The 14,818-nt window shown below is 43.2% G+C and overlaps 1 protein-coding gene across 1 annotated transcript in view; it reads right to left on the reverse strand.

The window, feature by feature from the left end:
- Positions 1-14,818, reverse strand: part of LRRC51 (leucine rich repeat containing 51) — a 106,429-nt gene that overhangs the window by 22,778 nt on the left and 68,833 nt on the right. Inside the window, exon 4 of the mRNA XM_078658640.1 lies at positions 170-318. Coding sequence (XP_078514766.1) covers positions 170-318 — 149 coding nt within the window. The remainder of the gene's footprint in view (positions 1-169; positions 319-14,818) is intronic.

A 14,818-nucleotide genomic window follows, 5' to 3' on the forward strand; every position in this document is an offset into this window, starting at 1 on the left:
TCATGGCTCTGGTAGTATTGAACTCATTAGCGTTGCCAGCAGATAGCTTCAGCTGTCTGCAGCCAGGTACTGAAATGGTATTTAACAGTCTTTATTAACAATCATTGGTTATTGAGTTCAACAGTTATTAGGCAATCTTTTTAATGTATTCATTATTCTTAAGTCCTACCTGTAGCCTTTCTCAGACTCAATTGGGTTTCCATGCAGGGTCAGGCTTCTCAGATTGGGAAGAGCTGCCAGCTTATTAACCTCAGAAAGTTCTGTGATGTCGTTCCCATGGAGGTTGAGGACATAAAGATTTGGATAGAGAGTAAGGATCTGAACAAGGAAAAAGAAAAACACATTATTTTCAGTTGTGTGTCAATAGGCTCCCAAAGTGTGGCGTGCCACACATGGAATACTGTGATTTCTTCAAGTTAATTAACAAAAAATGAATTGACGGGTGGAAAAAAGCATAATTAAAAAAAACGTACAGTAATAAAAAAAAAATGAATTTAGCCATGCGTTTTATTGAAAATTTTAAATCAAAGTTTTTTGACAAAGCCAAAGAGAAACTAACAGTTGCAAATACAATAGATTTCCCCTTGTCCACCTTCTCTGCAAAGCCTGGCAATGATGTAGAGGTATCTTCCTTGAGTTTTTGAGAAATGGTTGGCTAAGCACATATGCTAGTGTTCAAAATATATGTGTTCACTTGAATTGGTTCCTCTCTTCTCCAAGCCTGTCTGAACTTCCAAATGATTGACATTTGTGCCTTGGCACCATCATAACACGGCTGCCCACAAAGTGCTAGGAATTACCTCCATTAACCCAGGCCCGACATTATGCTACTTTTGGCACTCTCCTGACATGCATGCTCACAGTAGGTCAGCCGGCATTTGGTAACATGTATGCCCATAATAAGTCATTTTGTTTACTGTTATTGTCATTCTGCATATATGATCTGTACTCCTCACACTTTGAATTCTCTAAATGGTTCCTCTAACTTGTATATAACCTAATATGGAACTTGTGTTGCTGCTTTACTGTGTATTTTGCCTGGTATGTAAAGCGCTCCGATACCCTCGGATGGAGCTAGCGCCATATAAAACCTTCAAAATAAATAAAAATAAATTACCACCTCCAGGCAGTGGATGTCCACAATATGGGATGAATTACCACCTTCATGCCAGAACCATGACTGTAGTATGTAGGGCCACAATATGCAGGAATTACCACCCTTCTGCCGGGGTGAACATTATTCCACGGTTAGGCACCATTGTGTAATGGATGCCCACAAACTGAGAAGAGTTTCCTCCTTTCTGGCAGGACCAACATTATGCCAGAGCTAAGCACTATCATACGGTGGACATTAGGAACTACTATATTTATGCGATGGTCAGCATGGTGGATGTCATACCACAGATGCCCACAAGTTCCCACCATTATATGAGAGCTATGCTTTACCAAGAGTGGACAATGGAAACCATCTTATGGAGGCCTGCAAGATGCCAAGACGTACCAACAACATGTGAGGGACAGCATTTTGTCCCTGACACACACATACATATATATACTGGTCGCCAGTAGGTAGTTATAGTTAGAACCTATTTTCCATAGGAAAAGCGTTTTTTGATTTGCCAATATCTTTGGCGCCGTTTGGCGAATCTTCACAAAATGTATATATATATATATATATATATATATATATTGTAGTAGTAGTAACTCGAGGTTTCCAGATCGTAGATTGGGCTGCCGCTTGAGGCCCGTGTCCCTGGTCGAGTTCCGCCCGATTGTTGGCACAAGCGTGAGCATACTATTTACGAGCGGCCGCCAAGCCGCTGGGGAGGAACCACCGCAAGAACCTGGGGGCCACGGGGGTGTGCATCCAGCGCGCCTCCTGAAGTGAACCTTGGACACTGAATGCGGAAACCTACCTGTGAGCTGGGGCCCATTGGGGGGCCTCGAATGTCAGCAGAAAATCAGACACGCTGAATAAATAAGGGAAGGGGATATACAATCCCTCCGGACTACATGGACCATAAGGCTATGCGCAGACTCATAGAGCAGCTGATTCACGGCGCGCAATGAATAAAGCAAACCTTTACCATTGGCCCGGCACAAGCGTGATCTTTCCTCGCCTAAAAGCCTCTGATGAAGATGATTTGAAACGCGTCAGGCAGTAAGACAGGGAACTGCTTATTTGACTCAGCAAACTCGAGGTTTCCAGATCGTAGATTGGGCTGCCGCTTGAGGCCCGTGTCCCTGGTCGAGTTCCGCCCGATTGTTGGCACAAGCGTGAGCATACTATTTACGAACGGCCGCCAAGCCGCTGGGGAGGAACCACCGCAGGAACCTGGGGGCCATGGGGGTGTGCATCCAGCGCGCCTCCTGAAGTGAACCTTGGACACTGAATGCGGAAACCTACCTGTGAGCTGGGGCCCATTGGGGGGCCTTGAATGTCAGCAGAAAATCAGACACGCTGAATAAATAAGGGAAGGGGATATACAATCCCTCCGGACTACATGGACCATAAGGTTATGCGCAGACTCATAGAGCAGCTGATTCACGGCGCGCAATGAATAAAGCAAACCTTTACCATTGGCCCGGCACAAGCGTGATCTTTCCTCGCCTAAAAGCCTCTGATGAAGATGATTTGAAACGCGTCAGGCAGTAAGACAGGGAACTGCTTATTTGACTCAGCAAACTCGAGGTTTCCAGATCGTAGATTGGGCTGCCGCTTGAGGCCCGTGTCCCTGGTCGAGTTCCGCCCGATTGTTGGCACAAGCGTGAGCATACTATTTACGAGTGGCCGCCAAGCCGCTGGGGAGGAACCACCGCAAGAACCTGGGGGCCACGGGGGTGTGCATCCAGCGCGCCTCCTAAGGTGAACCTTGGACACTGAATGCGGAAACCTACCTGTGAGCTGGGGCCCATTGGGGGGCCTTGAATGTCAGCAGAAAATCAGACACGCTGAATAAATAAGGGAAGGGGATATACAATCCCTCCGGACTACATGGACCATAAGGCTATGCGCAGACTCATAGAGCAGCTGATTCACGGCGCGCAATGAATAAAGCAAACCTTTACCATTGGCCCGGCACAAGCGTGATCTTTCCTCGCCTAAAAGCCTCTGATGAAGATGATTTGAAACGCGTCAGGCAGTAAGACAGGGAACTGCTTATTTGACTCAGCAAACTCGAGGTTTCCAGATCGTAGATTGGGCTGCCGCTTGAGGCCCGTGTCCCTGGTCGAGTTCCGCCCGATTGTTGGCACAAGCGTGAGTATATATATATATATATATATATATATATATATATATATATATAAACTCCAACCTGTCCCTCAGTGCACTTCCTGTGCAGACACGAACAGGGACACCAAATGACGCCACAGCCAGACTTAAATCACAGGTAAATTTCTTTTATTTGTGCATTCAGGGTGCAAAGCATTGTCAAACGCGTTTCGGGCACCGGCTGGGCCCTTGCTCACTATATATATATATATATATATATAATAGGAATGAAGAATTATCATCTCACTTAGGAAAGTAAGAGGAGGAGAATTTGCCCAAATCCTAAAATTTTAAACACCCTGTGAGAAATGCCGATCCACGGCTTAATAACACACCCATAAAGACGACCTAGAAGTGCCTTTATATGAAGGAAAAGGCACAGTAATCAAACAATTATTTAGGTCTCCTAATTAAATTATTTTAATAAAAAAGGAGAAAAATTGTAAATTCGATATATATGAATTTCAATGCATGTCGTCTTTATAATGTTATGAGAATGTAATAGACAATGCTATGACTATGCTCACAGGGCTTTATGTAAGTCTCCTTTCTATGTACATGCCTACAATGATGAAATGTTTTCTTAAACCTGCCTCCTTCCGTGTTAATGGTAGACACTGACGAAGGAAAACCGAAACGCGTTTGTCTGCTTAGTGTTTGTTTGCTGACATTAAACAAACCGAAATACTTCTTCTGCGAGTGCCGGATTTCTTTTTTGATGTAAAGATATCGGAGCGGCAATTTGAGACGTGGGGCGTCACCACGAGAGGCACCCGCCTACGAGTGCCCCGGATTCTTTGACGCAACAGAGGGGCAATATATATATATATATATATATATATATATATATATATATATATATATATATATATATATATATATATATATATATATATATATATATATATGTAACCTTCTTTCCTTCCTTCCTTAATACATACCTTTTTCTGCAGCCTCTAGTGCTCTAAACTGGGTTGTCTCCCTCAATCGTTCGGGCTCCACTATCAATCAATGCTTTAACGAGGAGGGATAGGCAGTCCGGGAGTCAAACCAGGGAGCCTAGGAGGGTGGTAAAGGCATGAGAGCCTGGTGAGGGGGTTGGGAGACTGCAAGCAAGTGTACGTCAGAGGAATTGACAAGAGGAGTGCTTTAGGCAGCCTGGAACAGTGGATGGACGGGGCTGCCTGTGGAGGAGGTTGCAAGTGTGAGTGCCTCGGAGGGGGGATGGAGGTAAGAAGGGTGGTTGAGACTGTCTCAGGGTGCCAGACTGCCAAACCCTTCCCTTCTTCTCCTCCTCTCTTAGTTACTGCACTCTCCGAACATCAGTCCCTGACACTTCTTCCCTCAGGTAAGTATTGACATAATGGCGACATGAATGGAATAGTCCTGTGCAGGGACGTAAAGCAGGTACCTGCAGCCCTGGGATGCAGGGGGCCCCAAATCATTAAGAGGTGCAAAATCAGCCCAAGGCAAATTAATATCTGTGAGATATGGGAGAGTCAGGTCCCTAGGAGGGACATCATCTTGTGTTACGCCACTGGTCCTGGTATTCTTCCTCTGTGGTTATTCCCTATGTCACAGCCAGCCCTTGTTTGGTGCCTGCAATACCTTGTTGTGTTGATGGGGGCTAGGGTAATAGCAACTCCTACACATGCTACATGCAGCAGTGCACATCCTTTCATTGTTTTGGCAGGTGGGTGCTTGGGATGCAATTTGTAAGAAAAGTACAGAGCATGCAGCCTTGTATTCTCAGCGAGAGGACTGATAGGTGTGGGACCATGAGGCAAAGTAATGTATAGTGTTAGGTTTGAGAAGTTGAACCCCAAGTCTGTGGCTTTGAACAAGGATTCTTTCTTCTTTTCTCTTCCCCATCTGCAAAGAGAACCCTTGCTTTTCTGCTAGTAACAGGGTGTAAGTTAGGGGAGGGGGAGAGTGTTTGGGGTGTGACACCCTCCCACCCTAATAAATGCATACTTTTTTTTTTTTTCAGAGTTTTACATAGAGCAAACTTGACCCACATCGGGTATCAGCGCACTTTACATAGCACCAGTTAGGTTACATGAGGACACATATTCATTTTTGTTTGGCACGGGGAGATTAAGTGATTTGCCCAGAATCACAGGATGTTTTTAGCGTCATTACCGAGACTCGAACCCAGTTCCGCAGGTCGAGCGCCCTAGCCGTTAGGCCAACTGCTCCCCTGCTCCCATTATACAGCTCCTAAGAATTAAGTAGGACTGTGTATCCGGGGAATATAAATCTCAAAATATGGGGACTGAGTTCACACACAGTATGTTGGCCCAATTCCTAGCTAGCTCAGTGTGCCATCTGGACCCCTAACCTCACAGGGTACTGGATCTCAGAACATGACCAGACTTATTCCCAAAGGAAATCGTTGAAATAGATCTACCCTTTTGTTGTTACACAGACAAGCCTAAAGAGAGACAAGAAATGTATAAATTGGCTTTTCAAACATTTAGTGAAGCAACAGTATTCTTGTGAAAAAAACGAGCTGCAATTATTAGCAGAAGAAATTGTAACCAGAATTATAAGAATGGGGAACATGATACAGTTGAGTGAAGAGGTGTGGAGCAGCGGCCAGGGCAGCCGACTTCGGAGCACAGGGTTCACGGTTCGATCCACGGCGGCAGCTCAGCTCAGCACCATGTGACTCTGGGCAATAGCTCACTTAATTTCCACGACGGCCCCCAGCGCCTTGAGACCCGTAAGGGGGAGTAGTTTGCGCTTTACAAATACGGATTTAATTTAAATTTAATACAGTTCAACCAGTACGGCAGGATTGTATGATCAGATGAAAGTGATTATACATCTACTTTTACCCTTACATATTACTGTTTACATTATCGAGAGCATAGTGGGAAGTACCCTCTACCAGATCTCTTGGGATAACCCAACCCGGACCATACCTGATTATGATGTATCTTGAAGCCAATCTGGTGTAGAACAGGTGACCGTCCTTTGAAGGATACAGATCAGAGTCAGGAAGGCTGCATCTCAGTCCCAGTAAAGCACTCCAGGATAATCTGTAGAAGTGCTCATCTGACAAATGTGGCTCAGAGGTGGTTTCTATAATAAAAGCACTGTTCCAAATGCACTGTGTCAAAGGTGCAGCACTGATGTGATTATCTTGTGACTCAGAGCAGTCTCCAAACGGAAACAAAAAGCAAGGGCATCATGCTCAGTGTTCCTTAGCCTTGGACAGAGTGTACCGGCAACATGATTAAATGCTCACTTAGAAATATGGCGCAGACCGAATACTTTCTAAGTATCCTATCATGACATGAAGTGCAAGGCATAAAAAATATTTTTAAAAGATGTCAAGCTTAAACTTGCAGTACAAAAGACTGTGCGCGGGCCATATTGAACCTTACAACACTCCGGTAGGTGGCGATTTAGTTCACCTCAACACCAGACATGTCTACGAACTCAACATTAGCGGAGACCTATAAGAACCACTCCGGCACATCAATGATTTCTTTTCAGTCTCAAAGAGGCAATAATGAGTGCAATTGGAGTGACAATTCATGCCTAAAGCGGTATATTAATGGACCTATATCATTTTTCAGAACTAAGAGGAGGGCAGGATCAGTGAGAAATCTATAGGCCTATCCATCAGAATAATCTTGATATATGAAATTAACTTCTTTACATGGATACTTCTATCTACAAACTACTCACCTCGAATTCATACCTAAGCAGTATCACCATGTTGTGGGTCTGGGGAAATGGTTGAATTAAGACGACCAGCAGAACACACCTGTGAAAAGCCATCCATGTGGACTTTAGAATAAAGGCAGTAATATGCGGTAAAGGTGTGGATTGAAGCTTAGGGGCAGCCCAACAGATGTCCAAAATAGGGACACCTCTGCATGCAAAAAGATAAAGAAACAGCCTTTGGTTTGGTGGCAGGGACCGTGAGTCTGTCCAGAGGCTCATTGTTGGCAATAGCGTAGCCGATCTAAATACACAACACTACTGACCTGGAAGGTAGCTTCTTCTGAATGGCCCTGACATATTTTGCACCCACATACCTGCTAAACAGCTATCAAATCAGTATTCTTCTGGTCTTAACCATGTAGAGGCTCAAAGCCCTGAGAAGATCCAGGAGGTGGAGCCATTCCTCAACCTTGAAGGGAGTACGAGACAGAAACAGAGGCACGGTGATAGACTGGACTAAGTGAAACAGTCACCACTTTAGGCAGGAACAAAAAGTTACTTACCTTTGGAAACACTTTTCGGTGGATATTCTAACCACATAATCCTCACAATTTAGAATATTCTCAAGTGTCAGAGTGGTTTCTCTGATTGTTTTTTCCAGCACGTCAGTAGGTGGGTTTGTATGGCTTTGGAATAACTTCATACAACCCAAAAAGTGACACGGCGGAACCCCAAATAAGTGCCATCCCTACACACAGATATCAGTTTCTTAATCTTTCTCCTTCCACATCATCCAACAAGTAACGCTTCACACAAACTGCAGACAGAGAGACAAAATAACTTGTAATCTAAAGAAATTCAGAAACCCACTCCAGAAAGCAGGGTGATGAGAGGGCAGTGAGGAATCTCCAAGATTTACAGTATTCACCAGAAAGACCATTACCCACTATTAAGTAATTTGTTCTTCTAATGGGTACTACTAATCAGATTCCTCAGCTTTACAATAGATGCCACAGTAGTAATTCCAAAGCACAAGATCCTACTTTCCTACAGTAACAAACACCCAAATTCGTTTTTCACTACTCTGAGGCATACTCCTCTCATACGGTAGCATTGGGAATTTCTTGATACACTTTTAAGCTGTAATTCCTGATCAGAAAGGAGTAGCTGCATTCTTGGCTTGGGAGTTCGGTCTGGGGGCTCTACGTTGGTTCTTGTATCTCTCTGTCTGTTGTTCTCTCCCTGAGCCAAGAATGGAAGACAAAACAGTGACCTTTCATGTAAATCAGAGAGAGAGAGACATATATACCCATCTGGTGGGTCAATTTCAGTACCAGTTTCCCTGATTGGACAAATTATGTGATCCTAGGTACATATTTTAAATCAATAGCTTTCATTTTCTTTTTATATAAGCATCTTTTAAGCAGTAGAGTACAGAAATCCAAACAATAAATCCGGTCACTTCAGGCATCAGTGACGGCCCAACAGTACAACAGTCACTCTAGTCCTTAGTGAGTCAACCTTCGTCCCCAAATTTTCTTATGTTTATAGGGGCATCCACTGGCTGCATGCACCGGTTCATCAAGCTTCGTGCACCAGTCCATTTCTTTACGCCACATTAGCATTGAGGGAGGGTCGCTGCAGGCGTGAGTGACATCACGTGCAGCAAAAAGGGTGCCCAGTTCCACTAGCGATCTTTTCCCTCTGCCCTCCACCCCACCTCTTCAAGTAAGCCCATTAGTAGTCTGTGGGGTGCTCTATGATCCATGACAGAATGTGGAACACCTCCCGCCAGTATTGAGCTATGACCGGGGAGCACTACACCATATGGAAAAATGTTGTCTCCACCTAGTGCATGTTGAGGATGGACATAGAACCTTTTTCTTTTGTGTCAGATACGAGAGCACTTTTAAATACTTGAGTTCAGGACGTGCGCAGTCCAAGCACATTTAAGTTTCTATAATGTTGCTCCATCTGTTATAAGAAAATAACCCAAATTTAGGGTTTACATGACTACTCACTTGCCTCATTTCTTCACTAATTGTTATGGGGGGATGGAAAGGTGAATGTTTCACTTTTAATAGATGTCTGTCTATGCCGTGATATAATCTGATGTACTAACCTGAAACACTTCTGCATGTTAATGAAATACACTTTTCTGAACTTTTAAACAATTGTATCATATTTTTACAATATGATTGTAGCACGATTTATATGCCGTATGCTTTCATGGCTCTGCTTGTGCATGGACTCTCAGATCCAAGTCAGACTAATGGCTCGCTCTAGCTCGGCTCATCCTATTAATTTGACTGTGCATCCTCCTCTATTTATGATTCGGGCTTAGAAAACGGGGCTGGTAGTCACTTGATCAAATGATGTGTAAAAGGCGAGGACCAGAAACATGGAGCCCTGCCCAAATGCACTGATTTGACAATTCTACCATCAAAGCTTCTTGTAGCACAGACAAAGAAGAGTGTATGAATTGAAAATACATTTAGAATAAGTGGCCCAAGGCAGGGAGTTCAGGCCATTGTGTTGTACGTGACCATAGTTATGTGTTCTTAGGGGAAAACTACGAGGTTCAGGTGGGAACGGCAGGGGTGTTTGGAGTGTGACATCCCTCAAATGCGTTCTCGGTTTGGTATTTGGGTCTGGGGGCCCCGATTCAGCTCTGTTATGTCGGTGCTGGCTTTTCTAATCACTTTCATTTCACTAAGAGATTTTAAGTGGTACATTTTTTTTATCAGGATCTTAAATATATATAGTGACTGGTTTACCAAAGAGAACTAAAGAGGTGCTCCTTGAATGGGTGCAAACGTACTCATTTTTGGAATTCATAAAAATTGTCAATAGTGTCCTTCGACAGCTGAGTCAGTCTCAAGTTTCCTGGCAGACTTCTGGCAATCAAACACCCAAAAGGTGATGGGATGAATGTTTGCAACTAGTCTAACCAGTGGTAGTTGCTCGGGGAGCATTCCAACCTTTAGTTTTTCATCCACTATGCCACTCTAGACAGAGTTCCACCTAATGCAAATCTGAACCGACCCTGTTCCTTATGGAAACAGTCCAACCCGAACCATCACACTACTCCACTCTGCAGCCCACTGATTTTTTAGTTGGGAAATTTTAGATTTACCTCCATCCTCCCCCGCCCCTGTCCCTGTCCCGAGTTACAGTACATCCCTGGATTGCATTGTCCCTAGTTTCCTATTAGAAAAAGGTGAGAAGTGCCTTTTTAGGTCTCGCCTGGCGATAGCAGCTCATGCGCTTCTCTCGCCATGCAAGTGCCTTTTGCAATCAATTCTCTCAAAGGCTTACATGCACGTGTCTGCATGGACAAAGATGTCTGCACTCGCCATTTGTCGAAAGCAAACGGCATACGCGTGTCATATTTGCTGTGGACAGTCCGACGCCATCTTGTTTTTTTTAATTATCCTGTCAGCGCGTTCGCTTTCAAATTTTTCTAACACAGTTTTCACCTCTCTTGTGTAAATTTCACAAGTGGTCATCTGTCTAGCCTGTACTCTTGTGCAAGAAGGAGAATCATTTTTTTTTACTTAGTACCTCTATTCAGCAGCTGAAAAGTGGGCATAAAACCGAGGCAACTGGCCACCCAAGGTAAATGTACGAAGAAGAGGTTTACTGGGCTTTGAAGCCAATGAATACCCGTTTGATGGTTGTGCCATTTGGCATTGTACGCATTATATTTATTTTTACTTATAAGAAGCTGCTGCATCTACTGGCCGGTCCCAGAATGCTTCACAGTACAGTTTTTATAGGGAACGGCAGTACATCATGTGGAGTTGCTTTGCCTCATTTGGTCCTCCGGGCAGCCTGTGTTTAGCTTTGTTGATATCTATGATCTACACACTGCTGCCGTAAACAATAATTCTGCTGCTTTGTTGCCTAATGTACTATCATTTGTGAAAGGGGTTTGCGCATGCGCAGTTGAATGTCAAGTCCTTACACTTTGATATGATTATTGAAGAGAAACTGATACATTTATTTCTGTTTTTTAAACGTACAGCTATGGCCCAGGCAGCTTCAAACACCAAATACATAAAGTGGGCGACTTGTTAAACTTACAGCTTGTTCCTATATTTGCTGTCTTCATGTGTTTCCTTTCTAATAGGATTAAGGCAGCGATATCACTGTTTCTGTGGTCAGTTATCAAATTATTTCCTTTTGCATAAGTACATGAAAATTCATATAAATTATGCAAAATTGAGGTGAATTGCAAATTTGGCATTTAGCATGTATTTTAGCTCAGAATGTGTTGTGTCCATTTTGGGTACAAAGGCTCATTTCACACTAAGAAAGAGCAAAACACAATTGCAGCGAACAACATGCGCTGGTGTTCTATTCGTTCATGTTGTTAACATTCAATAAGATTTTTACCTGAAAAGAATTGAAAATACACAATGTGGCAAAGTGGCATTATTTCATGTAACAGCGTAACACGAAGTACTGGAAATTATGCAGGATCAAACATTTCATTCAGGGCTAGTTTTATTGTGTTTAAAGTTACACCTAATAGCTGATAACTGCATACATGCGCTGGTGTTCTATTCATTCGTGTTGTTAACATTCAATAAGATTGTTACCTGAAAAGAATTGGAAATACACAATGTGGCAAAGTGGCATTATTTCATGTAACAGCGTAACACGAAGTGCTGGAAATTATGCAGGATCAAACATTTCGCCCTGGGCTAGTTTTATTGTGTTTAAAGTTACACCTCATAGCTGATAACTGCAGAAATTATATAATAAATAATGGGCTGGATTATTGTAATACCATGGAAGGTCACCTTGTTTAGCGAATACAGATTCTCATAGGAAATCAATGTATTGGATGCAAAATGGCTGGAGATGACCAGGTCACCTCGTTTCCTTTAATCGTTTTTTAACTACCTTGAACTTTTTTAATATTGACTAGTTAGGTGTGTTTTAAATGTGACACTTTGCAAGTAATGGGTTTGATTCACAAATATTTTTGTGCACTGTATTCCCACTGTGCAAAACAAGTTGTAGGAGTAAGTTACATGTCGACCAGCCCTGGTGACCAGACGGTATTAAGGGATAGCCCACTCATTGCATTACGCAAATCTGATTCTTTATGTGAAAATCTATGCCACACAGAGGTCTTTGAAATCAACGATGTTCCACTCAGGGTTTAAGTATAGTTAATAAACAAATAACTTAATTATTGCCCGTTTGGAGCCAACTGACCGCTTTGTGCGCTGTATAGATAGATGAAGTTCATGCACAAATTCAACTCAATTATGTTGATCCTCGTGTGTTGTGAAACAAAGCAGATGATCTTCCCGATTCTCTGTCTGTAAATAAACTATTTTTATCAGGTATATTATATTATGTGATATTGATTTGTATAGTGCTCTAATCACCCAAGAAGGTATCCAGATAGATACTTGAGCAGGTTTGTAGGTGTGTGGTCACCAAGGTGTGTATACGAAGAGCCAAGTCTTCAGCTTCTTGTGGAACTCAGTAAGTGAGGGGAGGCTCTGATGAGTTAAGGGAGGTCGCTATGTGTCCTGGGTGCGATGCAGTTGACTTGTGGTCCCCGGGTCGTTGTCATCTATGGCGACTCCAAGCTTTTCTGATGGGGTTGCTGGGTGTGATAGCAGAGGTCAAAGAAAGATGGTGGTGAGGTAAGAGTGTATTCTACTGAACTATGGAAAACTGTAAAATATAAGAACATTGAAAATGCAATAGGTCTCGCCTTTGATTAAGTTAAAGCCATTTGCTTTGCTAATGTTATTGGATAGCAAAGCAATGGCTTTAGCTTAATAAAAGGCGAGACCTAATGCCTTTTCAATGCTTGTTAAAAACGCTTCTTCTCACTGAGCCGCTTCATGACGTTGTTGAGGAGAAACACAAAAAGAAATACAGGTCTCTATATCAGTACACAGACAGGTGTAGAGCTAGAATGCCCTTATTTACAGGGAAGGTGTGTTGCAAAAGGAAATGACAGAAGTGAAAGAAGTGGAGAGAAGTATAGGCCATGATGAAGCTAGGAGGGCAATGGACAGGGGCAAACAGTCTCCCCATTTGTAGGGGGGTTGTTTTCGGCTATACAGACAACTGTTTGTGTAGGTACTTCCTTCCTACAGCAAACTCTGCACCGACTCCAGCTCTTTCTCTGCCACTCACTAGGCCTCAAAGAGGAAGGAATATGTTTAGTTTTGCCCCAAACCAGACACTGCCTTGAACTCTATCAAGAGAGTTACAGTCAAAGTGTGAGTGAGATCTGAATGAGGAGGCCCTCTCCAGGTGGAAGCTCAAAGCCTGTTTAACATCCAGATAATGGAGAACGTATTCAATTAAGTTGGAATGATACCAATAAAATTACTGGGAGGTTAGGCTATTAAAGGAAATAATAGTGCATTTTGAGGGATGCTGTGAAAAATTAAGGCATCTGAATAATGTAAATGTAAATGTAGTGTACTTGTATAGCGCACGAATCAACCCCAGCTGGGGTATCTCGGCGCTTGTACGAATACCGCTGTGGAACCCTTCCTGGCTTTTCCCTGTGAAGTGCCCACTCCTGGGCACCCCCAAGGTGAAGCCAGGCATCCTTAGCGTTGTGGGGGCCGTTGTGGAGATTAAGCAAGCTATTGCCCAGAGTTGCAGAGTGGGACCCATGATTAGAATGGGCACCGAGGCGAGAATTATCAGGTCCGAGGAAATTGAGCCCAAGTCCTGCCGAGGCAGGAATTGAACCCTGGTCCCGGGCTAAACCTCTGCATCAGGGTCTGCTGCTCTAACCATTGAGCCACACTTCTCCACTAATACTTGAACAATGCCAGGATGTACCGTTGGGCTACCAGACTTTGCAAGAGGCGGTTTGCTTGATTCCCTAACTGGCAATTACATCTTCAAATCATGGCAGAAAGAGAATTGGATTCTGTCAAAATCCACAGTGCCCTGCCTTGATTTTGAAAGGTTACGGCTCCGCTCATGATACACCAGCACCAAGGGAGACTCTGGACCTGAGTGAGGAATATAATAAGAGCTCAGTTAAATCCCAAAAGGGATTCTATACATGCCTCAGTAATAGGAAAGCAATTGGCTTGAACCATAAAGGACTCTTGAACTTCAGTTCAAGCCTCATCAATGCTTGTAATGACACTTGCATGATACTGCACAGACTGCTTTTGGCCTTAATAAATCATGGAATCGGCAAAAGTAATGGCCTTTCAATTTGGTGATTTTGCAACCTGCTGCAAGTGCTGATAGTGCCAGATAAGACTGTTGACAGGTTTCGGTCCTACATCAATTGCTAACGCCATTCTTTGCAGTTCCTATCAATTACATGGCAGTAGAAACAATTGAATACAGACTTCCTGGACATGGGTCAGTCCACAAGAGCACATTCGGATAAATCTTCATTTCTGCAACTCGGAGCACACCAATTTTGCTACGCAGAGCCCCCAAACATAAGTGCACCTGACTCAGGAAAATTTCACCGAGTGCGGATCTGCACTTTTCTAATACTAAGGCACGTGGGAAGACAATTCTTAATGTTAAAGAGTAGTGACGCCACTACGTATTAAGCAATATGTTGCGCTTATCCAAATGCTATGCAAGAGAAAAATATCGCCAGTGAAAACATCACAATAATTCAGTCCCAAAAAATCTAGTTGTCTGAACACATGAAATCCAAGAACTATGTTCGGTTTAACTAATATGTTAGAGCCAAACTAATTCCCTTTGGAAGCCTACCTGGATAATTATTTGAAATTGTACCAATAATTTGTTTTTCATGTAAAAAGTAGTTGTTTTATTTTTGTAACGCTGAAGCAACAAAACCAATCACTGGCAAAGCCAATAGACCTAGCTTGCATT

The sequence above is a fragment of the Lissotriton helveticus genome, chromosome 8 (genome assembly GCF_964261635.1).
Source record: "Lissotriton helveticus chromosome 8, aLisHel1.1, whole genome shotgun sequence".
NCBI lineage: Eukaryota > Metazoa > Chordata > Amphibia > Caudata > Salamandridae > Lissotriton > Lissotriton helveticus.